The 24,115-nt window shown below is 41.1% G+C and overlaps 1 protein-coding gene across 9 annotated transcripts in view; it reads right to left on the reverse strand.

Moving 5' to 3' along the window:
• Positions 1–24,115, reverse strand: part of Map3k3 (mitogen-activated protein kinase kinase kinase 3) — an 85,243-nt gene that overhangs the window by 59,617 nt on the left and 1,511 nt on the right. For 3 of the 9 annotated variants that reach the window (XM_013033291.1, XM_013033288.1, XM_013033289.1), the window contains exons 1-3: positions 9,826–9,897; positions 7,418–7,539; positions 5,377–5,469 (exon numbers count right to left, since the gene is read on the reverse strand). In XM_013033291.1, coding sequence (XP_012888745.1) covers positions 5,377–5,469; positions 7,418–7,539; positions 9,826–9,841 — 231 coding nt within the window. In that variant the 5' untranslated portion in view covers positions 9,842–9,897. Of the gene's footprint in view, positions 1–5,376; positions 5,470–7,417; positions 7,540–9,825; positions 9,898–24,115 lie in introns of those variants that run through there. The other 6 variants (XM_013033292.1, XM_013033290.1, XM_013033295.1 and 3 more) reach the window with 3 other exon arrangements.

Genomic DNA, 24,115 nt, shown 5'->3' on the forward strand with positions numbered 1-24,115 from the left:
GTTCAGGCCCCATGACCGGACCTCCCCCACACCCAAAAAAAAGAAATTAGTCAAAAAGGCAATTGAACTTTTACTTCATTCTACTCAAGCCTGACCAAACCCATGATAAGTAAGCAGTGTAAACAAAGATGCTTTCTCTGCTGCCATGACAACTGTCCCTGAGCAGGATGCAGGCCTCCATGGTATATCCAAACCTGCCAAGTTCTGAAATCTAAGACTCTCCTCTTGGGCTGACAATAACAAGCCATAAATAAGGGAGGTTCAGATAAAGATAATTTATTCAATTTCTTCTCAGCAACCACTTTCCTTGACCTCTCTGAGACATTCTGCTCTAGTAGCCAAGTCCTTCTTTTACTTTTGTGGCTTTGTTCCAATCTACAGAACCTGTTGCAACTACAGCCACTTCTGCTTCTTTGCTGATTCCTCTTTTTTTTATGTCCTTTCCCATCCCTCCTCCCACAAGACTATAGGTGTGTGTGTGTGTGTATATGTGTGTGTGTGTGTATGTGTCTGTCTGTCCTAGTGCTTAATTCAACTTAGTGCCTGGGCACTGTCTCTGAAGTTTGGGGTTTTTATTTTGGGGGGGGGGTCCAGTTGTGGGGCCTAAACTCCGGGCCTGGGCGCTGTCCCTCAGCTCTTCAGCTCAAGGCTAGCGCTCTACCACTTGAGCCATAGCGCCACTTCCGGCTTTTTTCATTTTTGCTTATGTGGTGCTGAGGAATCGAACCCAGGGCCTCAGGCATGCAAGGCAAGTGCTCTACCACTGAGCCACCTTCCCATCCCCCTTTTTTTTTGATGGTTGTGGGGCCTGAACTCTGGGCCTGGATGCTGTCCCTCAGCTCTTCAGCTCAAGGCTAGCACTCTACCACTTGAGCCACAGCGCCACTTCCGGCCTTTTCTGCTTATGTGGAGCTGAGGAACCAGGGCCTCAGGCATGCATGCATGCAAGGCAAGCACTCTACCACTGAGTCACCTTCCCAGCCCCTGTCTCTGAGGATTTTTGCTCAAAGCTAGTGCTCTACCACTTGAGCCACAAGCTCCACTTCAGACTTTTTTGGTGCTTAATTGGAGATAGTCTCATGGACTTTTCTGCTTGGGCTGGTTTTGAACTGCAATCCTCAGATCTCAGCCTCCTAAGTAGCTAGGATTACAGGCGTGGGCCACCATACCCTAGCTCTGACTATAGACTTTTGACTTCTGGTTTCCTTCCCTTCTCTGGACTATTATTGAGCAATTACTTAATTAGCCACTTAATTAATACACAGGTCTTGGTTTGAGATCATCCCTGTATAAAAGAAGACCCTATCTCAAAAATAACTAAAGTAAAATGGGCTGGAGGTATGGCTCAAGTCACAGAATGCTTGCCTACCAAGCACAAAGCTCTGAATTCAAAACTCACTATCACCAAAATAATACTAAAAAAAGAAAAAAAAAGATAATAAAGGTTCATCATCTTTTAGCCAAAAGTGTTTTGTTTAGGATCAAAAGTGTTTAAAATGCACATTTAGGATTGAGAGATAACATCTGCATCTTCTATAGATTGCATGATGTCGCCTTACTCAGTGAGGGCAGAATGCTCACAAGCATTTCCTGTGCTCTCTACATTTCCTAAAGTTAGTCTGGGCCTTTGTGCCCAATTCTGATCAAGAGCCGGGGAGGGAATTAAGCTCTATACTCTTCCCTGGTAGTTGCATGCCTCAAGATAGTAGTGTTTCCCTCAACACAGGTTAGTAACTTGTGAAAAAGTCTGCCCCCTCTTCATATTGAATATAATGTGTTAAGTCACTGAGACCTGTGGTTTATTTGTTAACATAGTACAAAGTTAGTTTTGTTGCTAAACTGATTTGGCAACAAAACAATTTGCCACGTCAGTTTTCTGTGTAGTTTGTAATACTGGACTGAACCTAGAGTCTCACACATGGAAGACAAGCACTCTTCCAATAGGTTATATACACAACCCCTAAATATTTATTTATTAGTGTGACTCAGGAAAAACACCTTAGTTCAATGTAAGAGACAAATGAAATCAACCTTTTTTTTTTTCCGGCCAGTCCTGGGGCTTGAACTCAGGGCCTGGGCACTATACCTGAGCTTCCTTTGCTCAAGGTTAGAACTCTACCACTTGAGCCACAATGTCACTTCCAGCTTTTTCTGTTTATGTGGTACTGAGGAATTGAACCCAGGGTTTCATGCATACGAGACAAGCACTCTACCACTAAGCCACATTCCCAGCCCATGAACCAACATTCTTAAAAAAAAAAAAAATCCTAGAGCTGAACAGCAGTGACTCATGCCTGTAATTATAGCTACTCCAGGAGGTTGAGATTTGAAGGATATGATAGCCTGGGCTGAAAACTCCAAGAGATTACATCTCCAAATAATCAGCAAAAAAAACAGGCTGTTCATGTGATACAGCTGAGCAAATGTAAGGTCCTGAGTTCAAACTTTAGTACTGGCAAAATGATGATGATGATGATGATGATAGGCTATGTGTCATGATTTCTAATTTTCAAACTGGCCAGCCTGTCTTATCAATAGCCTTTGAAAGAGAAGGAAAGACCTAGAATGATTCACAGTAAAAGCAAAAGGCAGTCTCAATCACTGACCATGCAAGAAGTGTTAGCTCCTAGAATTCTCTTCCTCTAGAACTGATAGCCAAGGCCCGGGCCTGCTTGTGCTCTGCCATGAAGAAAGCATATTTTCCATTATGAACATGCATTAGTGAACATCTAGGGAGTCAGTTCCAGCCCTTGGGTGCTATGTAAGTATCTACCTGTCATTCTGATAAAATTCAAAGAAAAATAAGGAATTCTTTCTCTCTCCACTGAGATTTTTCAGAAATAGGCTGAATCCCAAAGTTTGCAGAAAAACATCAAAAATATCATGGCTCAAATGGTAGCTGTGAGTTAAAAAAACAAAAAACAAGTGAAAGCATGTCCTTAGTTCAAGTCCCAGTATCAGCACAGAAAAACCCACCCTAGGGCTGGGAAGGTGGCTCAGTGGTAGAGCACTTGCCTTGCATGCTCAAGGCCCTGGGTTCGATTCCTCAGCACCACATAAGCAAAAAGAAAAAAGCTGGAAGTGGCGTTGTGGCTCAAGTGGTAGAGTGCTAGCCTTGAGCTGAAGAGCTGAAGGACAGTGCCCAGGCCCAGAGTTCAGGTCCCACGACTGGACCCAAAAAAAAAAAAAAAACCCACCCTCAATCAGATAGTCAATTATGACACTCCACTAAAGACAGAAAAACTTTACCCTTTTAATTCCACTACACAATATAAACATAATTCTGGTTAAAAAAATTAAAAGTTTTCCCAAAACTCACACTCACAGTGACAGACCACAATAGAAGTGATATAATCACTACAACTTTACATTCGTATTTTTTGTTGTTGTTGATTAGGGGGCTTGGGTACTGTTCCTGGGCTTTTTTTGCTGAAGGTTAGCCACTCTACTACTTTGAGCCACAGCTTCACCTCCAGTTTTTGGGTTATTAATTAGAGGTAAGAGTTTCACAGACTTTCCTGCCCAACCTGGCTTCAAACTGTGATCCTTAGGCCTCAGCCTTCTGAGTAGCTAGGATTATAGGCATGAGCCACTACCTGGCTTCATTTGTACATTATTTTAAAATGTACAAAATACTTTATATACTATTTATGATTTTACAACAAAGGGGTAGACATAGAGGGTACTAACTGTGCCTATGTTTCAGCTGGAAAAACAGGTTCAGAAAGGTTATATGAGTCATACTTCGTAAAATTATTGTGACTAGGTATCAGGTCTGGATCTACTACCTGGCTCCATTCAATACCCTGTGTAAAAACTCTGTGAACTTCAAAATATTAAACACATGCTTATGGTTGTCGATGTTGTTTAACTATTATTGTAGAAAGCACACTGTAAATTGTAAAATCTCATGTCAGTAGGTTAACCAATAATTCTATGATACCAACTCCCTACCCTGCCCCACTCCCTACCCTGCCCCTGTACTCTTTTGACCAACCTAAGCTGTCAGCCCTAATAAAAAACTAGCATTGTGACTGATGAATGCCTGCAAAAGCCATCCACAGGCCCAGCCACACCTAGGATGGACATAAACCAAAGACAGTCAGTCAGTTATATGTTATTATATGTTTCTAGGGACCAAAAGGACAGAAGGGAGGGAAAAAAAAAAAGCACAGAACCTACCTCCTGAAAACAGTTCATAGCTGAGTACCTCATTGCCTGCTCAGAATGCTTACTTACTGCTTACTTGTTCTCAAATGCACTCATTCTTTCAATTAGTTACCAAGTTCATTTACTTAGGGAAGAGAATGTCTAAAGTATCAGTAAGCAGATTTAAGTTAGGTTCACTAGTTCTTCTAGGCCTCATCTCTAAAGAAATCAATTAACCCAGATCCCCTGACTTTCCTCGTTGTGCCAAGCTTGAGCCCTATGAGGCTGTGCCACTCTTAATTCAGCTTTGCAGCCAATATTGCCATTCTCTCACTGAAGAGCTGTTTGTCTCTGCCAACACCATTCCACCACTGAATAAACAACAGTTTCCACCAGCCAGAATAACTGGCTGCCTTCAACCGTGACTATGCAATTTGAATCTTAGTCAAATTTGACATTTCTTAGCCCAATTTGGCATCTCTTAGCCATTTAAGTTCGATTTTGTTTTCCTTAAAAAAAATTTTTTTTCTATTGATTCTGGGGTTTGAACATGGCCTCACACTCTTAATTCAGCTTACTTGTTCAGCTGTCCCTTTACTACTTAAGCCATGCCTCCAACTCAGCTAGATTTTGATATTTTATTCCTCTTTCCTCCTAAGTCTGGATCTCTTGGCATAAATTGGTTTCATCCAATGTCAAACCCAACAATAAAAACCACAATAAGCCAGACACTGGTGGCTCATGCCTGTAATCAGTGGCTGAGATATGAGGATCACGGTTCAAAGCCAGCTTGCACAGGAAAGTCTATGACTTATCTCCAATTAAGTGCCAGAAAACCAGAAGTGAAGCTGTAGCTCAAAATGGTAGAGCACTAGCTTTGAGCGAAAGAGCTCAGGGATGGTGCTCACCCGCAGAATTCAAGCCCAAAGACAAGCATTTCTCTCCCTGTAAGATCCCCAAAAAACCAAAAATCCAGATTCAGATTCATATGTGCCTGGGTAGGTACATATTAGATGATACAGAAACTCTATGACAGACAAGTTTTTAGACAGCATTGAAAGAGGCTGCTAAATAGTATTGTGAGAAACTAACCAGGGGCCCAGAACACAATTAATAAGTAACTAGTGAGCTACAAATCCACTAAAACAACTTATCTGGGAAATGAATTCTATTTGTCCAGCATGAGTAGCAGACTGAAAAGCTATAACAGGTAATTTGGGTCCTTACCAAAAATTTCTTTTTCTCACTGGCCCCTGCACATGAGCTTGTTGTTACTGTGGGCATGTTCAGAAGGGCTGAGCTGCTGGTGGTGTGTTTTTTCTTTAAAAACAAAAAAACTAATGTTAATAATTTGTATTCTCCATGCAACAGAAAAATGTGTGATGTTATTCACATAAACTGTGGGTGCTAAGAGCCAGTACCTCTTAAAAGTACTTTTAAATAAATTGTCAAGGCCACATGCCGGTAAGCCTAGCTACTCAGGAAGCTGAAATCTAAGGATCAGGAAAGTCTGTAAGACTCTTATCTCCAATTAATCACAGAAAAAGCTGGAGGTGGTGCTGTGGCTAAAGTGGTAGAGTGCTAATCTTGAGCAAAAAGGAGCTCAGGGACAGAGCCAAAGCCCAGAGTTCAAGCCCTTGGACTGGCAAAACAAACAGCAAACAAACAAAACAACACCCCACAGGACTTTAGGATTTTTCTCTTTTTTTTTGGTCAGTTGTGGGGTTTGAACTCTGGGTCTTGGCTCTGTCCCTGAGCTTCTGTGCTCAAGGCTAACACTCTACCACTTTGAGCCATAGTGCTACTTCCAGTTTTCTGGTGGTTAATTGGACATAAGGGTGTCATGGTCTTTCTTGCTTGGCTGACTTGAACTGAGATCCTCAGATCTCAGCCTCTTGAGTAGCTAGGATTACAGGTATGAGCCACCAGTACGCTGCTGAAGTTTTCTCATAACTTTTAGCTGTAAACAGAAATATTCCTAAAAGATAATCTCCCTTTAATGAATGACTAAGGACTACCTCTACTCCTCTTTTTTCCAGACTGGTCTCTTTGGCCCTTCCAATTAAAGAAAGCTTCTTTTTCTCATTACTAACTGCTATCCATTCTAATAGTTCAGTTTGGAGAGAGATCAGCTAACTAGTGCAGTGTTAGCAAGCACACTACACATAGGAAGACAGGAAGGAAAGTGAGGTCAATAGACTTTAGTGTGGGGGAGGGGACTCGTTTCTGGCAAAATACTCCTTCCCAAAGTAGCTTTGACTACAAGTTACCAGCAAGGGAGAACCCGCACAATTACAAAGAATAATATATTAAAGTGGGACAAGAATGGGTCCTACACTGTTCCCCCAATTCTATAAGATAATTTTAACAACAACAAAAAAAGCAGTTTTCTAATCTTTCTATTATAACATAGAACAAAAGACACCCCCCACCACCACCACCAGTGTTCCATGAATAGAAAACGTTCTAAAGAGTTGGTAGACAGGATACAAATGAGGAGCGAGACTAGCTAATAAGACAGAACTACAAGGAAAAAAATCATGGACAAACTTTCATCAAACATGTCCAGAAACAGCCATCAGATATAGCACAGGGTACCCGCTAGGTAAGAGAGCTTCTTATCTACTCACTCTTCTCTACAGGCTAAAATACCCAGGTAACAGGGTATATAATAAATAACAATGGAGGTGAAGACTCTCAGCAGAACACAAGTTTCTATATTAACAAAAATAAGAAAAGAGGCTCATACCTATAATTTTAGCTACTCGGGGGGTTGAGATCTGAAGATTGTGGTTTGGGCCTGGGCAGACAAATCTGTGACACTCTTATCTCCAATTAACCCTCAAAAAGCCAGAAGTAGAGTTGTGTGTGGCTCAAGTGGTAGAGCAATGGCCCCTGAACTGGCATAAAGAAAGAAAAGGGGAGAGAAGGAGAGAGATGAGAAGGGGAGAGAAAGGGAGAATGCAAAGAGGGGAAGAGAGGAAGAAAGAAAGAGAAAGGAAAAGAAAAGAAAAAGGTTTTTTCCTAAAGATGTACATAGTATTCATTTTCTCTCTGCAGGTGAAATGCTACACTTAAGGCTTTGGGACTCCAGATTATAAACACACATAATAATTGGGTCCATATATCACTTACCATCTAACAGAATACAAAAGGAACCAATAGCATTCAAGCCTGCTACTAGACTAGCTTTAACTTCTCACATTTTTCTCTTCATGAAATCCTCTCTACCACAAATTTAGTTAAGCTGTGCCAGAGACACACATACCTGCCTATTTGGGTGACCCGTGTCCTTGTTCTTCATGGTCTCATATCCAGATACCCGGGGACGTCGACTCATCTGGAGGGCCACCAGATCCTTCATGATTGAGTCCAATGCCTCCTGTTCATCTATATTGAAAGAGAGCATATAGGTTAAGATATTGAAATACAGACTAGCAAAGTACTTCTACACATTACCCACTAATATTTAGGAAGTTATACTCAGGTATAATGGCAGATCCTGCAACTACAGCCACATATGATGCCATTATGTCTCCAAAATGTCAGATTACTTCAATTTTTTTTTATTTTTTATTTTTTGCTGGTCCTGGGGCTTCAACTCAGGGCCTAGACTCTGTCCCTGAGCCTCTCTGTGCTCAAGGCTAGTGCTCTACCACTTAAGCTACAGAGCCACTTCAGGCCTTTTCTGTTTATGTGGCACTGAGGAATTGAACCCAGGGCTTCATGCATGCTAGGCACTAGTATGCTACCTCTAAGCCATATGCCCAGTCCTTTAATGCACTCTTAACAGCCCTCCATCACATTCCTGGAAGCAATATTTAATAACTGACTGCAACTGAGGGAAGTATTCAAGCAGAGCAGCTTCCCTAGTGCCAGAGAAACATAATCAAGAAAAAAACAGAAGCAAATTTCCAGTGAAGAACAACACAGCATAGGGTACTGAATCAAAAGACAAATTCAGAGAGTGCTGATTATTGGACACAGTCTCAAACCTATTCTCCTCTCCCTTTGGTGGTACTAGGGATTGAACTTAGGGACTTATATTCTACCATTTAAGCCATAAAAGTGCACTCCCAGAACTTTTGTTTTTATTTTCGAGGTACGATCTGGTTAGGTTTGCCATGTTTTCCTCTAACTTGTGAGTCTCTTGCCTCAGCCTCCAGAGTCACTAGGATTATAATAAGCATGAACCACCATACTGGCTTTCTGTTGTTGTTAAAAACAGAGGCTCACTATTATAACTGGCCTCAAACTCAAAATCCTTCCACCTCAGTTCCTCAGTGCTCACATAGCAGGCGGGTACAACTACACCCAGCCAGATCTATTCTTAAACAATCATGTGTAGGAAAGTACATCTTTAAAGTAGCAAACAAGGCCTTCAGGTAGCTGTTTTGAACAGAAATTGTTTTACAAGCCAAGCCTTTGAATGTGTGCCCCCTCCCCAAAAAAAATTCTTTACAAGTTTACGGGCCTTCTGTTTCCCATAGGGATGTCAAAGGGCAGCTCTGTTGTCTTCTTTCCTATCTGATCAAACAAGCATTGTCTCTATCTCATTGGCTTTACTTTTAATCCCCACCTCTTGAAATAGTGGAGTAGTAGTGTTCTCAAGCACTGAAGACAACTGACCAAAACACAGCCCAATTCCATGTTTTAGAATTTTCTCCTAGGTATGTAAGAGATTCTTGTCCTTCAAATAACATTAAAGGACTGAAAAGAAGTAAATCTGCTGATATGGAAGGAAACCCAAGGGATGAGTTATTACACTTGCTTCCAAGACTTGTGAGTCACTTGGGGACCTAGGACACACCTTTAGAAGGAAGGAGCATAAAAGACTCCACCTAAAGAGAATGCCTGTCTTCCATCTTTTATCTTTGTCTCTTGGAAATATTCTAATACTCGGTGGAGAGAAAAGAACCAACAGCTCTTTACTTTTTTTTGCCTTTGCCCTCTTTCTAGACCAATCTGTTCAGATGTCTATCATGTGCCCTGAAGAGGTATAGGAAAGGAACAAAAGTACCTACAAAGACTACTTTGGGAGGATGAGATGTGGCTCAAGTGGTAGAGCACCTGCCTATTAAGCTCAAGGCTCTGAATTCAACAACAACAACAACAATATATATATGTGTGTGTGTGTGTGTGTGTGTGTGTATATGTATTTGTGTGTATATATATATACACACATATATATACTTATATATGTGTGTGTGTGTATATATATATTACATACTGGGCACTGGTGGCTCACACCTGTAATTCTAGCCACCCAGAAGGCTGAGATCTAAGGATCTCAGTTTGAAGCCAGCCTGGGTAGGAAAGTCCATGAGACTCTCATCTCCAATTAACCACTAGGAAAGCAGAAGTGGCACTGTGGCTAAAAGTGGTAGAGTGCTAACCTTGAGCAAAAAAGCTCAGAGACAGCATCCAGGCCCTGAGTTCAAGCCCCATGAAGGAAAAAAAGAAAAAGAAAAAAAAAGCTTTACCTAGCTCAGGCTGACCATTTCCCTTAATGTGTACTTTCTTTTTCTCTATGAAACTCCTTGCTTTGCCACTCAAAAAAAAAAAAATCCCATTTTTGCCTGCTTGGAAAAGTAAAATTATTTAAAAGCTGCAAGAAAAACATCAGTAATAGCTACCCATATGATTCCACTTTAAAATATATACAAAAATATTAACCTTGTGAGGTGGGCATGTGTATAATTGCAGCTCTTGAGTGGCTGAAGGAGGAGGATTTTGAGTTTGAGGCCAGCCTGAGCTATATATCAAGGCCCTGTCTCAAAACAAAAAAAGTATATATAAGGCAAAAGAATTCAGAAAAGAGGACAACAAATAAATTGGAAGTATCTCCAAAAAGATATTAGTCAAAACTAAAATACATAATTTCCTTTAATTATTTTATACTTCCTAGCAATTTCTCTATAGGTTCCTATTTAAAGAGAGAAAGAAATTGTAGCTCAGAGATAATATTGGGAGGAAGAACTTGCTTGCTTGTTTTTCAATCCTGACAACCAAGATTTTAAATCTAGAGCATAGGACTGAGGGTGTAGCTCAGAGGCAGAAATGCTTGCCTCGTAAGGCCTTGGGTTTGATCCTCAGCACCATGATAAAAACAAAACAAAATAAAAACTAGACTATAACATCTAAGCTAGGAAAGTTGACAGATGCTTATATTTAGGTGGGGGCTGGTGGCCCTAGCTACTCAGAAGTCTGAGATGTGAGGATTAAGGGTCAAAGCCAGCCGATGCAGACAAATCTACAAGACTCTTATCTCTAAGTAACTAGAAAAACTTGGAATATTCAAGTATAATCCACAAGTATAACGAGAAACATTCAAGTTCTGAATAAGATGATGCTATTATAAGAGCCAGTTTATCAGGCTGACAAATTCTGTTTCCAGGAAGCTAACCAGTTCCTGGCCTTACTTAATGAGTGAACTTGTTTGGTAGTTCTAGCAGCAAGAACACGCTAGGGGAATGGTCTGGCACTGTTGCCTGAAATCTAGGACAACTGATACAACAAGTAAAGCATGATTTTGAGTCTGATTTTAGAGCCAAACATATTACAACCAACAGACAAGTTTGTCAACTGATACTTCAAAATGAGAACATAGATAAAGACAGGAAGTAGATCAAGTAGCTCTTAGGCATTTCCTCCTGGAGATTTTTAACTAAATTATCAGCACTCCTTCAGTGTGGTATTCCTTAACAAATAAACAAAACTTCAAAGAAACAGTTTTCTTAGAATGCAGCAGTTACTAGTAACATAAACTTTGAATCTGAAAGACATAAATTTAAGGAGGCTTTAAGTGCTGGTTGCAGGTGGCTCATACCTGTAATTCTAACTCCTCACGGGGCTGAGATCTGAAGATCACAGTTCAAAGCCAGCCCAGGTAGGAAAGTCTATGGGATGCTTATCTCCAATTAGCCAGTAAAAAGCCAGAAATGGATGTATGGCTCAAGTGGTAAAGCATCAGCCTTAGGTGAAAAAGCCAAGTAAGAGCTTAGACTCTGAATTCAAGCCCCAATGGCAGCGTGCGCGCGCGCACACACACGCACATGCATGCACACACACACAGGTTTTTAAGCAAATGACTTATTCTCCTTAAACCAGAGAATTGCTCTGAAAGTGAGAGAATTGACAAACTGAAGGTATGGAAAGCAGGAAAGGAAAGGAAAAGAAGACTTACAAATTACTTATGGTACCCAACATTTAGTAATGCTAAAAAAAAATGCTGGCTTTTTTTTTTATCATCAATAGGAAAAAGGTCAATGGAAAAAGACTAGAGGCTAATCCACCCTAGTACTTACTTTTGTTCCTGGATTTTTATTAATCATTACCATTTACTGTCATGTATTATACATTAGAAAGTTTTAAAAAGCTATATCCAGGTGTTCAAACTTTAGAAGTAAAAGGATAAACACTATATATATATATATATATATATATATATATAATTTTATTTTATTTTTTTGGTTAGGGGGCTTGAACTCAGGTCCTGGGTGCTGTCCCTGAGCTTTTTCACTCAAGGATACTGCTCTACCACTTTTAGCCACAGCACCACTTCTGGTTTTCTTGCCTGGGCAGGCTTTGAACTGTGATCCTCAGATCTCACCCTCTGAGTAGCTAGGATTACAGGCATGAGCCAACAGCACCCAGCTTAATGATATTTTTTAAAAGTGGACTGAATTAGATAATATACAAACCAGTGTATATAAACACAAATGTATAAAGAACATTTTTCAAAATGAGTTGAAACAAGTTACACAGACAAGCTCACAAAATTATAAATAATATAAAGATCAGAAAAGCTGAGTCAGAGAATTGAAAAGAAGGAAATGAAGAAAAAGCAAGGAGGAAATAGATGTGGAGAAAAGAGTAACAGGGACTAATCAGTGAATACCCTAGTAGAGTGGGAAGTAGGAAAGCTAGAAAAGAATCCTATAGCATGGGAACTTCTCATCCATGTAGGCTGGAGATGCTCAGCATCATTTGGTACATGAAGAGACAGACATGTATACTTACATTCTTCTCCATGGTTACCTGTAGCCTTCTGCCTTTATTGATAATTTTAAGGCCTGAAAATAAATGTGTGTACATATATGTTATACATATGTGTGTGTGTGTGTGTGTGTGTGTGTGTGTGTGTGTGTGTGTATCTCCAAGAGGCCCTTGGCAGAAAAAAAAGGTCCCTTCCTCCCCCTGTAAGAGAATGAAAAGAAATAAAACAGCCAGGTGCCAGTGGCTCACGCCTGTAATCCTAGCTATTCAGGAGGCTGAAATCTGAGGATCACGGTTCAAAGCCAGCCCAGGCAGGAAAATCTGTGAGGCTTTTATCTCCAATAAAACCAGAAGTGGTGCTGTGGCTCAAGCAGCAGAGCGCTCACCTTGAGCTGAAGAGTGCAGGGACAGCGCCCAAGCCCAGAGTTCAAGCCCCACGACTGACCAAAAAAAAAAAAAAAGAAAGAAAGAAAACCAAGAATGACATTATAGAAACCAAGGCCAATTAAAAGTAGTGGCAGGCATAGGCCAGGTCCAATAGAATGGCAGAGATAAAACAAAATTTAAAGGGAACCAAGAAGCATTAAAAGAAAATTGGAAGGGCTGGGAAGGTGGCTCAGTGGTAGAGCACTTGCCTTGCATGCCTGAGGCCCTGGGTTCGATTCCTCAGCACCACAAGTGGCGCTGTGGCTCACATGGCAGAGCGCTAGCCTTGAGCTGAAGAGCTGAGGGACAGCGCCCAGGCCCAGAGTTTAGGCCCCAGGAAAGGAACAAAAAAAAAAAAAAAAAAAGAATTTCAGTCACAATATAGTATGAAAACGTGCAACATTTGATATTTTAAATTGTAAAGAAATAAAAGCAGGGCTGGGAAGGTGGCTCAGTGGTAGAGCGCTTGCCTTGCATGCATGAGGCCCTGGGTTCGATTCCTCAGCACCACATAAGCAAGAAGGAAAAAAGCCAGAAGTGGCGCTGTGGCTCAAGTGGTAGAGTGCTAGCCTTGAGCTGAAGAGCTGAGGGACAGCACCCAGGCCCAGAGTTCAAGGCCCCACAACCGGACCCCCCCCCAAAAAAAAGAAAATTGGAAGTAGTAGAAATGAACTGCTCATTTGTGAAGTTATCATGTGGACAAGTTGAAGTAGGGACAGAAATTAGTGTGTTACAGCTGGGCACTAGCAGCTCACACCTGTAATCCTAGCTACTGGGAGGCAGAGACTGGGAGCATCCCTTTGAGGCCAGCTCTAGGAAAAAAACAAAAACAAAAAAAACCCTCCTCCATACACCCCATCTCAGCTTGTCATCCCAGCTACTCAGGAGGCTGAGGTAAGCCTCAGCAAGAAAGCAGTATAGCACTAGCCTAGTAAATATGAAGCCCTGAGTACACACACACACACACACACACACACATACAATATTAGTCTGTAACATAACCTTGAAAAGATTTCCCAAGGATAGAAGTAGTCTAATAGACTCAGAAGTTTTCAGAGGCCAGGTGTCAGTAGCTCATGTCTGTAATCTCTACTCAGGAAGCCGAGATTTGAGGATCCTGATTTGATGCTAGCCTAGGTAGACAAACCTGACTTTTTTTTTTTTTTTTTTTTGCCAGTCCTGCGGCTTGAACTCAGGACCTATGCACTGTCCCTGAGCTTCTTTTGCTCAAGGCTAGCACTCTACCACTTGAGCCACAGCGCTACTTCTGGCTTTTTATGTGTATATGGTACTGAGGAATCAAACCCAGGGCTTTATGCATGCTAGGCAAGCACTCTACCATTATGCCACATTCTCAGCACCCTTAGAGACTTTTATCTTCAATTAACCAGCAAAAAGTGACTCAATATCTTGCCCATGTAATTGTAACTCCTCTATACCGTATTTTCACAATTAAAAAAAAATAGTGACTTAAGGGATAGAGCACTAGCCTTAAGTAGGAGGAAGAAAAATGCTACTAAAAAGAACAAAGCAAAATAAGTTAATTCTAGAGATTAAAAGGCCAGTGCTGGTGGTGCATGTCTGTAAATTCTAGCTACTCTAAAACCTGAAACTCCTTGCCTGAAACCAGCCCAAGCAAAAAAGTCTGTGAGACCCTTATCTCCAACTGGCCAGCAAAAAGCTGGAAGTAGAGGTATGGCTCAAGTGACAGAGCACCAGCTTTGAGTAAACAAAGCCAAACAAAAGCCCTGAGTTCAAGCCCCAGTATTGGCACAAAACAAATCAAAACAAACAAAAATCTAGGAAGGAGAGGAGCAGAAAATGGAAAACAGAAAGAGTGGGATCTATGAAACAATGATTAGCATTCATACTTAAAAAGTAGAAGCTCGCCAGGCACTGGCGGCTCATGCCTGTAATCCTAGTTATTCAGGGGCTGAGATCTGAGGACTGTGGTTCAAAGCCAGCCCAGGCAGGAAAGTCTGTGAGACTCCAATTAATCTCCAATAAACCACTTAGAAAACCAGAAGTGGCGCTGTGGCTCAAGTGGTAGAGTGCTAGCCTTGCGCTGAAGAGCTGAGGGACAGTGACCAGGTCCAGAGTGCAAGCCCCACGACAAAGAAAGAAAGAAAGAGAAAGAAAGAAAGAAGGGAAGGAAGGAAGGATAGAAAGAAAGAAAAAAGAAACAGAAAAAGAAAGTAGAAAGCTCTGGTCAGACACAGATGGCTCATGCCTATAATTCTAGCAACTCAGGAGACTGAGATCTGAGGATCTCAGTTCAAAGCCAGTCTAGGCAGGAAGGTCTGTGAGACTCTTATCTCCAATTATTCACCAAAAAAAGCCAGAAATGGGGCTGTGCTCAAGTGATAGAAAGCTAGCCTTGGACAAAAATGTCAGGACAGGGGCTGGGAAGGTAGATCAGTGGTAGAGTGCTTGCCTTGTATGCATGAGGCCCTGGGTCAGCACCCCATAAGCAGAAAAAGCCGGAAGTGGCACTGTGGCTCAAGTGGTAGAGCACTAGCCTTGAGCTGAAGAACTGAGGGACAGCTTCGTCCAGGTCGAGTTCAGGCCCCATGACCGACCAAAAAAAAAAAAAAAAAAAGCTCAAGGACAGTGCCCAGGTAACAAGTTCAAGCCCCAGGACTAGTACACACACAAAAAAGCAGAAGCTCTTCATGTGGCATTCACCCCTGCAATCCTAGCTACTCAGGAGGCTGAGATCAGGAAGATCATGAGATCAGGGAAAGTTTGTTAAACCCAAATCTCAACAGAAAAGGGTAGGCATGGTGATACACTCTCATCATTCCTGTTTAAAGTAGGAACTGTTGCCAGGTGCTGGTGGCTCATGCCTAGCTACTCAGAAGGCTGACATCTGAGGATCATGGTTCAAAGCCAGCCTGGGCAGGAAAGTCTGTGAGGCTCTTTTTTTTTTTGGCCCAGTCATGAGGCCTGAACTCTGGGCCTAGGCACTGTCCCTCAGCTCTTCAGCTCAAGGCTAGCGCTCTACCACTTGAGCCACAGCGCCACTTCCAGCTTTTTTCTTTTTGCTTATGTAGTGCTGAGGAATCGAACCCAGGGCCTCATGCATGCAAGGCAAGTGCTCTACCACTGAGCCACCTTCCCAGCCCCTGTGAGGCTCTTATCTCTAATTAACCAACAGAAAACCAGAAGTGGAGCTGTGGCTCAAAGGGGAAGACTGCTAGCTTTGAGCAAAAGGAGTTCAGGGACAGCTCCTAAGCCCCAAATTCAAGTCTTACAACCAGCCAGAAAAAGAAAAGAAAAGAAGCAAAAAGTAGAACCACAAATTAAAGGCTGTGGTACAAGCCAGCCTGGGGGAAAAACAAAAACAAAAACTGACTGTATTTGAAAAATGACCAAGGCATGGCTGAAGTTGTAGAAGTTGTAGAGTATCTCCGTAGTAAGTACAAAGACCTCATTCAAACCCCAGTACTACCCCCAAGAAAGTGAAAACTCCTGAGTAGGTTTTTTAAAAAAATTTTAAGGAGATACTAAGGTTTAAACTCAAGACTTCATGCTTATTTGGCTTGCTTGCTCAGCTGGAACTCTACCACTAGAGTTACATCTCCAGCCTGGCTTTTTGCTGACAGTGTCTCATGGACTTTTCTATCTGGGCTGGCCACAAACCACATAATCCTCAAATCTCAGCCTCTTGAATAACTACAATTATAGATATGGCTGGCAACTGGGCTCTTAAATAGTTTTAAATGGGTCAGTTACCTCTATAGTCAAAACTATTAAAACCCAAAGTAAGGAATTGAAGAAGGTAACAGAAAATGGAAAGCTCTCCCATGTTCATAGATAGGCACAAATATTATAAAAATGGCCATACTGTCAAGGGTAATCTACAATTTCAACTCAATACCCATTAAAATACCAGTGTTGTTCTTCATTAATATAGAGAAACAATCCAAAAATTTATAAGGAACCATAAAAGACCCCAAATAGCCAAAGCAATCTTAGGTATAATAAACAGTGCTGGATGGGCTGGGAAGGTGGCTCAGTGGTAGAGCCTTGCATGCCTGAGGCCCTGGATTCAATTCCTCAGCACCACATAAGCAAAAAGGCAAAAGCCAGAAGTGGCGCTGTGGCTCAAGTGGTAGAGCGTTAGCCTACCACTTCAAACTTTACTATAGAGCTATAAGAACAAAGACAGCTAGATATCGGCATAAAAATAGGCCTGAAGATCAATGGAACAGACTAGAAGACCCATATACTTATAGTCATCAGATATTTGACAAGGAAGCCAAAAATATACATTGGAAAAAGAGACAGCCTCATCAATAATTGGTGTTGGGAAAACTGGATGTCCATATGTAGAAAAACTAAAATTGGATCCCTGTTTGTCACCTTGTACCAATATCAACTCAAAATGGATCACAGACCTCAACATCACACATGAACCTTTGAAACTATTACAACATGGAGTAGGAGAAACATTAGAATTTTCTGAAGAGAACCCAGGGACATAGCAAATAGGAGAGAGACTTGACAAATGAGATTATATAAAAATAAAAAGTTTCTGCACAGAAAAGAACATAGTTACTAAACTAAAAAGACAGTCAACAGACTAGGAGAAGATCTTTACAAGCGATCCATCCAAAAAGGGTCTAATATCCAAAATATACAAACAGCTAAAGAAACTAACCCCCCCAATTAATAACCCAATCAATAAATGGGCAAAGGAGTTAAACAGAGACTTCACAAAAGAAGTAAGAATGGCCAATAAATACATGAGGAAAGGCTTGCCATTCCTAGTCATAAAGGAAATGCAAATCAAAACCTTGTGATTCCATCTCACCCCAATAAGATTGGCCAAAATCAAGAATTCAAACAACAAATGCTAGCGGGGATGTAGGGAAAAAGAACACTGTTGGTGGGAATGTAACTAGTACAACCACTCTGGAAGTCTGGAGGTTCCTCAAAAAAATTAAACATAGTATATCGAAAAACGAACTTTATAACTTTGGGGGGGGGATGGGAGAGGGGGAGGATAGGAAGGGATGGGAAGGGGAAACAAAGGAGGAGGCTACAATGCTTGATAAGAAATGTACTCATTATCTTGCCCATGTAATTGTAACCCCTCTGTACAGTATTTTCACACACACAAAAAAGATAATAATAAAAAAAAACTAAACATAGGATCTGGGAATGTGGCTTAGTGGTACAACGCTTGCCTAGCATTCATGAAGTCCTGGGTTCGATTCTTCAGCACCATATAAACAGGAAAAGAAAAAGCCAGAAGTGGTGCTGTGGCTCAAGTGGCAGAGTACTAGCTTTGAGCAAAAAGAAGCTCAGGGACAGTGCTCAGGCCGACTTCAAGCCCCAGGATTGACAAAAACAAACAAAAAACAACAAAAACAAAAACCCCACTAAACATAGAACATCCCTATAATCCAAGTATACCACTATTGGGAATCTATCCAGAACATCACAAGTCAGAGTGTGATAATGACATTTGTACATCCATGTTTATTGCTGCTGTATTCACAATAGCCAAGTTTTGGTAACAGCCTAGATGCGCTACAACAAATGAGTGGATCAAGAAAATGTGGTACACAATGGAATTTTACTGTTAGAATAATATTTTGTCATTTGCAGGGAAATGAAGAACAAATCATATTAAGTGAAGTAAGTCAGGTTCTGAGAGACAAAAGGTATAAGTTTCTCTCATATGTAAAAGCCAGATATCTAAAATACAACTAGGCATGATAATATATACAGGGCTCAACACATTTACACGCAAACAAATTGACTAAAGGAGGACAAACTTAAGGGGAGAAATCCAAAGGAGTAACGCTGAACAACTATTATACTGTTTATCAAAACAAATACCAGGAAGTAGAAACATGTTTTGAGGGGAGGACAAAGAGAGGACACAGGAAGGGTGAGCAAATGTAGTCATTATATTCAATGTATATTATTAAAAAAAAACAACTATGTAACTTGAAGATAGGGATGAGAGGGTAAAATCAAGGGAGAACAAAGGTAGGGGTGACACTGACTAAGAAACATTGTACTCAGAAAGCTGGGTGCTGGTGGCTCACGCCTGTAATCCTAGCTACTCAGGAGGCTGAGATCTGAGAATCATGGTTCAAAGCCAGCCCAGGCAGGAAAGTCTGTGAGACTCTTATCTCCAATAAACCACTAGAAAACCGGAAGTGGCGCTGTGACTCAAGCGGTAGAATGCTTGCCTTGAGCTGAAGAGCTGAGGGACAGCGCCCAGGCCCAGAGTTCAAGCCCCACGACCAAAAAAAAAAAAAGAAAGAAAGAAACATTGTACTCAGAACCTTATGGAATTGTAACCTCTCTGGTACAACTATATCATCTACATCATCATCATCATCACAATCAAAAGAAGGGTCATGTAGAAACACTTCCCATTTATGAGTTCCCCTGGCTAAACCCAGAAAAGATGCCAGAAACAACACCATGTCCTCCCATAAACATAGCCATATTGCAAAATGTCTGTTTATTATACCATACACCTTCTCTTTTCCATATATACAAACTCCCAAAGTAACATTTTAATGTTTGTTTTTACTTAACTAATAATATTATTTCTTGTCAAGGCTTTATCCAGTTTTACCAGATTGTCTGATCACACTCTTCACCCAGAAGAGTCTGTGCTTCATTGTACCCCTGAGTCAGATTTTACTTTTTCTCCATGACATTTCACATGCTTTCACTGCCTCCACCCTGCCCATACCCAGGAAAAAAAGTTATTTTACAAGAAGTATGTGTAATAAGGCCTAATCCTCAATTTACTAGATCTTTTTTTTCTTCATCAAAAACAGAATTGAGCCAGGCGTCGTTGGCTCATGCCTGTAACCCTAGCTACTCAGGAGGCTGAGAGCTGAGGATCACAGTTCAAAGCCAGCCGGGGTAGGAAAGTCTGTGAGACTCTTATCTCCAATAAACCACTAGAAAACCAGAAGTATTGCTGTGGCTCAATTGGTAGAGTGCTTCCTTGAGCTGAAGAGCACAGGGACAGCGCTCAAGCCCAGAGTCTTGAACTCCCCCCCCCCCACGATCCACTAAAAAAATAAATAAATAAAATTAGAAAATACATGATTGAAGCCTGGCGCCAGTGGCTCATGCCTAGCTACTCAGGAGGCTGAGATCTGAGGATTGAGGTTTGAAACCAGCCCAGGCAGGAAAGTAGGTGAGGTTCTTATCTCTAATAAACTACTCAGAAAGTGCAGAAGTGGTGCTGTGGCTCAAGTTGGTAGAGTGCTAGCCTTGAGCACAAAGAAGCTCGGGGACAGTGCCTAGGTCCTGAGTTCAAGCCCAGGACTGACCAAAAAAAAAAAAAAAGGTTGAAATAGCTAGGTGTAGCCAGTGGCTCATGCCTTTAGTTCCAGCTACTCAGGAGACTGAGACTTCTAGGATTGAGGTTCAAAGACAGATAAAGCAGAAAAGTCTGCAAGACTTCATATCCTACTGGATATGAAAAAAACAACACTGGGCTAGAGGCATGACTCAAGTGGAAAAGTACCAGCTATGAGAGCAAAAAAGCTAAGCAAGCAGAGTTCAAGCCTTTATACTAACAACAACAACAACAAAAACAGTAGGTGTGGTGGTATAGGCTTGTAATCCCAGTATTTGGGAGAAAGAGGCAGCAATTCCAAATTCAAGTCCAGCTTGCGCTAATATAGCAAGGCTTGTTCTCAAAACACAAAACTAAACAAAACAATATAGACATATACAACTCAAAAAGCATGGATGAAACTGTAGATTATGTGTATTAATCCATACATTACAGTACTATTCTCTTCTTCCTGTGTCTTGTTACATATTTATCAGAGTACCTACAATCAATCGCTTGTTGCTCTTACTATTTGAACATCCCTAATGTAAAAATCCAAACTCAGAAACAGACTAGGGATGCTTAACCAGTAAAGTCTACACAAATATTTAGGACTCAAACACGCAAAACAAAACAGAACAAATAATAACTCCCTCCCCACAAAAACCCTCCATATGTTGAAACGCTTCTAATCCCAAGCATTCTAGATAAAGAATACTAAACTTGTATTTGCTTTACTAGTTTCTACTTCACCTTACTTCTTCAAACAGGACATCAATACATATTAAATACTTGGCAAACGAGTAAAGAATGGATAACTCACATAGAACCAGGAAAGCTACTTTTTTTTTTTTTTTTGGTCATTTGTGGGGGCTGACTTCTGGGCCTGGGCACTGTCCCTCAGCTCTTCAGCTCAAGGCTAGTGCTCTACCACTTAAGCCACAGCGCCACTTCAACTTTTTTCTGCTTATGTGGTGTTGAGGAATCATGCATGCAAGACAAGCACTCGACCACTGCTCCAACTTCCCAGCCCCTAGAACCAAGAAAGCTGCTTTTTATCCTCCATATATTCCACTATGTAACACTCAGTTGGATGAATATTTGCTTTTTACAAATGCCTGAAATTCAGTCTTAAAAATCCAACTGTTAGCCAGGTGCCAGTGGCTCACACCTGTAATCCTAGCTACTCAGGAGGCTGAGATCTGAGGACCACAGTTCAAAGCCAGCCTGGGCAGGCAAGTCTGTGAGCCTCTTATCTCCAATAAACAACTAGAAAACTGGAAGTGGTGCTGTGGCTCAAGCAGTAGAGCACTCACTTTGAGCTGAAGAGCGCAGGGACAGTGCCCAAGCCCAGAGTCCAAACCCATGACCAACCAAAAAAAAAAAAAAAAAAATCCAACTGATAAAATCTACTCACAGCTGGGCACTGGTGGCTCGCCCCTACAATCCTAGCTAAGCTATTCAGGAGGCTGAGATCTGGAGGATAATGTTTCAACGTAAACCTGAGCAGAAAAGTCCATAATATTGTAGTTCCAAAATAACCAGTAAAAAGTTGGGCTGGAGGTATGGTTCAAGTGGGAAAGTGCCAGTTAAGCAAACAATCATGAGGCCCTGAGTTCAAACCCTGGTACTGCGGTATGTAGGGGGGAGGGGGGAAGAATCAACTCCTGATAGAGGGACATAATAATTTATTATAATTCTAGTTTGAATCAAAATAGTTCCTATTCTGGGTCTACACAGATGATCACATTCTAGCAAAACTGAACTGAGACTGCTCTTACAAAAAGCTCCTAAGCACTCTGGAATCCTAGAAACAAAACTCCTTTCTCTGTAAATCATGATTGTCACTTTAAACCAAGTTGTCAATCCAGAACCAGACTATCTTAAATTCTGAACTCAGGTCATTGAAGATTCCTATAACTTTTCCAAATTGTTATATACTTTTCAGAAATACATCCTATGGGGCTGGGAAGGTGGCTCAGTGGTAGAGCGCTTGCCTTGCATGCATGAGGCCCTGGGTTCAATTCCTCAGCACCACATAAGCAAAAAAGAAAAAAAAAAAAGCTGGAAGTGGTGCTGTGACTCAAGTGGTAGAGTGCTAGCCTTGAGCTGAAGAGCTGAGGGACAGCGCCCAGGCCCAGAGTTCAGGCCCCATGACCGAACCAAAAAAAAAAAAAAAAAAAAAACCCATGAAATTTCAGATTACATTTATAAAAACAAAAAATACCAAATAAACATTAACAAATTAGTCTCCAGTATTATTGAAAGCATTAGCCACTATAATTACTAAAACTGGGAAGGAACTCTCTAGTGACCAAGAAAAAGCAACCAGTTAATCCCAGTTTTAATATCAACATACTACTGAAGCCAAAAAACAAAATATTTCCTATTATCTACAGGGATAAGTGTAGTTTCCACTAGAAATTTACTGAAGCTAACAGCCAATATAAAACTGGATCTGTTCTTATTAACAACCCAGGTTGGGGGCTGGGAATGTGGCTTAGCGATGGAGTGCTTGCCTAGCATGCATGAAGCCATGGGTTTGATTCCTCAATACCACATACAAGCATAAAAAACTGGAAGTTGTGGTGTGGCTCAAGTGGTAGTGCTAGCCTCGTGCAAAAAAGACGCTCAGGGACAGTATTTAAGCCCTAAGTTCAAGCCCCAGGACTGGCAAAGAAAAAAAACACCACCAACAAACAAACAAACAAAAATCAACACAAGTTGTCAAACAGGCTTGAATCTAGGGCATAGAACAGCTCAGGAAAATATGACTATTAACCAGAGAACCTGAAGGGCAGGAACTCAAACTAGTTTTAGTCCTTTCCTCACTGAGCTGGAGTTGTGTCAAACCCTTGAAAGTTTGTTTGCTTATTAAGTGCTGGGAATTGACCTCAGAGTCTTGTGCTTGCTAGTTGAATTTACTTAGAGCTACAACAACCAAAGAAACTAAAGTGGTGATAAGAATTTCCCTCATTTACAACACCAAAATGTAACCAGTATTTCAGAGACAGTCTATGGTGTCAATATATCTATACTGCACTCTATAAAACATACATTAAATTAAAATAACCAAGTTTCTAGGAAAATCATTAAGAATTACCAACAACTATCAATATTAGCTCTAATTCAGTGTCAACACCATCTACAGAAAAGAGAAGAAAATGGCATAGGGAGAAAATTCTTAAAGAAAGCCAAGGTGATGGTTCTTAAATTAGCTTACCTAATAATTTGGCAGTCACCAGTCAAGTTCATTCCCCTCTCACTGTCTCAGTCCTTTCATGTGTAAGTGACATGAGGACAAATAAGATACTGAGTTTTTAGTCTATTCTATCTGGGATTCTAGATCTACCTGTATAATTCATTTCCTCCCCAGCACTGCCTCTATATACTCACATACCCAGACTTCTCAAAAACACCTTGAAAGGTGAAAACAGGCTCTCATCTATATATAAGAGGTATGTAGTCCTCGTATCTGGGTACTCTCAATTGGTTTTGCAGTCCGGGGTTGAAGTGGGAGGTCTGAATACACTCACGTATTTCACACCCCAATCTGAGACTTAAGACTACCTCCACAGGACTGGTGGAAAGACTTATGTGTCCATAATTCAAACAAGCTTTAGTGCAAATTCTGTAACACAGGATAAATGTTTGTAGGCTAAGGAAAAAAAAAAGATTTGTGCCCCATTTACAGTAAATATTCAATACCTATTTGTTGGAAATACTTGAAAACCTTACTAGATTCCTTTTATAACTAATTCTCATCAGAGAGCTTCTCCAGAAAACACTTCTGAAGTACAGCAGGGAAAGGAAACAGCCTAGCAAATGAATAAACCCTTCCCACCCTGTGTGAGGAACACAATGCATGAAATAGAACAAGGCAATGTCTTTAAAGTCAAAAAAATGTGGAGACGGGCCATAAATATCTGGCCAATGTGACAAAGCACACACTTAATCTCCTACAAAAATGACTTGAAGACTGGTTCCGGTAGCTCACGCCTGTAATCCTAGCTACTCCGGAGGCTGGATCTGAGGATCATGGTTCAAAGTCAGTCAGGGCAGGAAAGTCGAGAGACTCTTATCTCCAACTAACCACCAGAAAACCGGAAGTGGTGCTGTGGCTCAAGTTGGTAGAGCGCTAGCCTTGAGCAGAAGAGCTCAGGATGGCGCCCAGCCCCAGAGTTCACGCCCCATGACCGACATTAAAAAAAAAAAAAA

Source organism: Dipodomys ordii, unplaced genomic scaffold, assembly GCF_000151885.1.
Source record: "Dipodomys ordii isolate 6190 unplaced genomic scaffold, Dord_2.0 Scaffold165, whole genome shotgun sequence".
NCBI classification, from domain to species: domain Eukaryota; kingdom Metazoa; phylum Chordata; class Mammalia; order Rodentia; family Heteromyidae; genus Dipodomys; species Dipodomys ordii.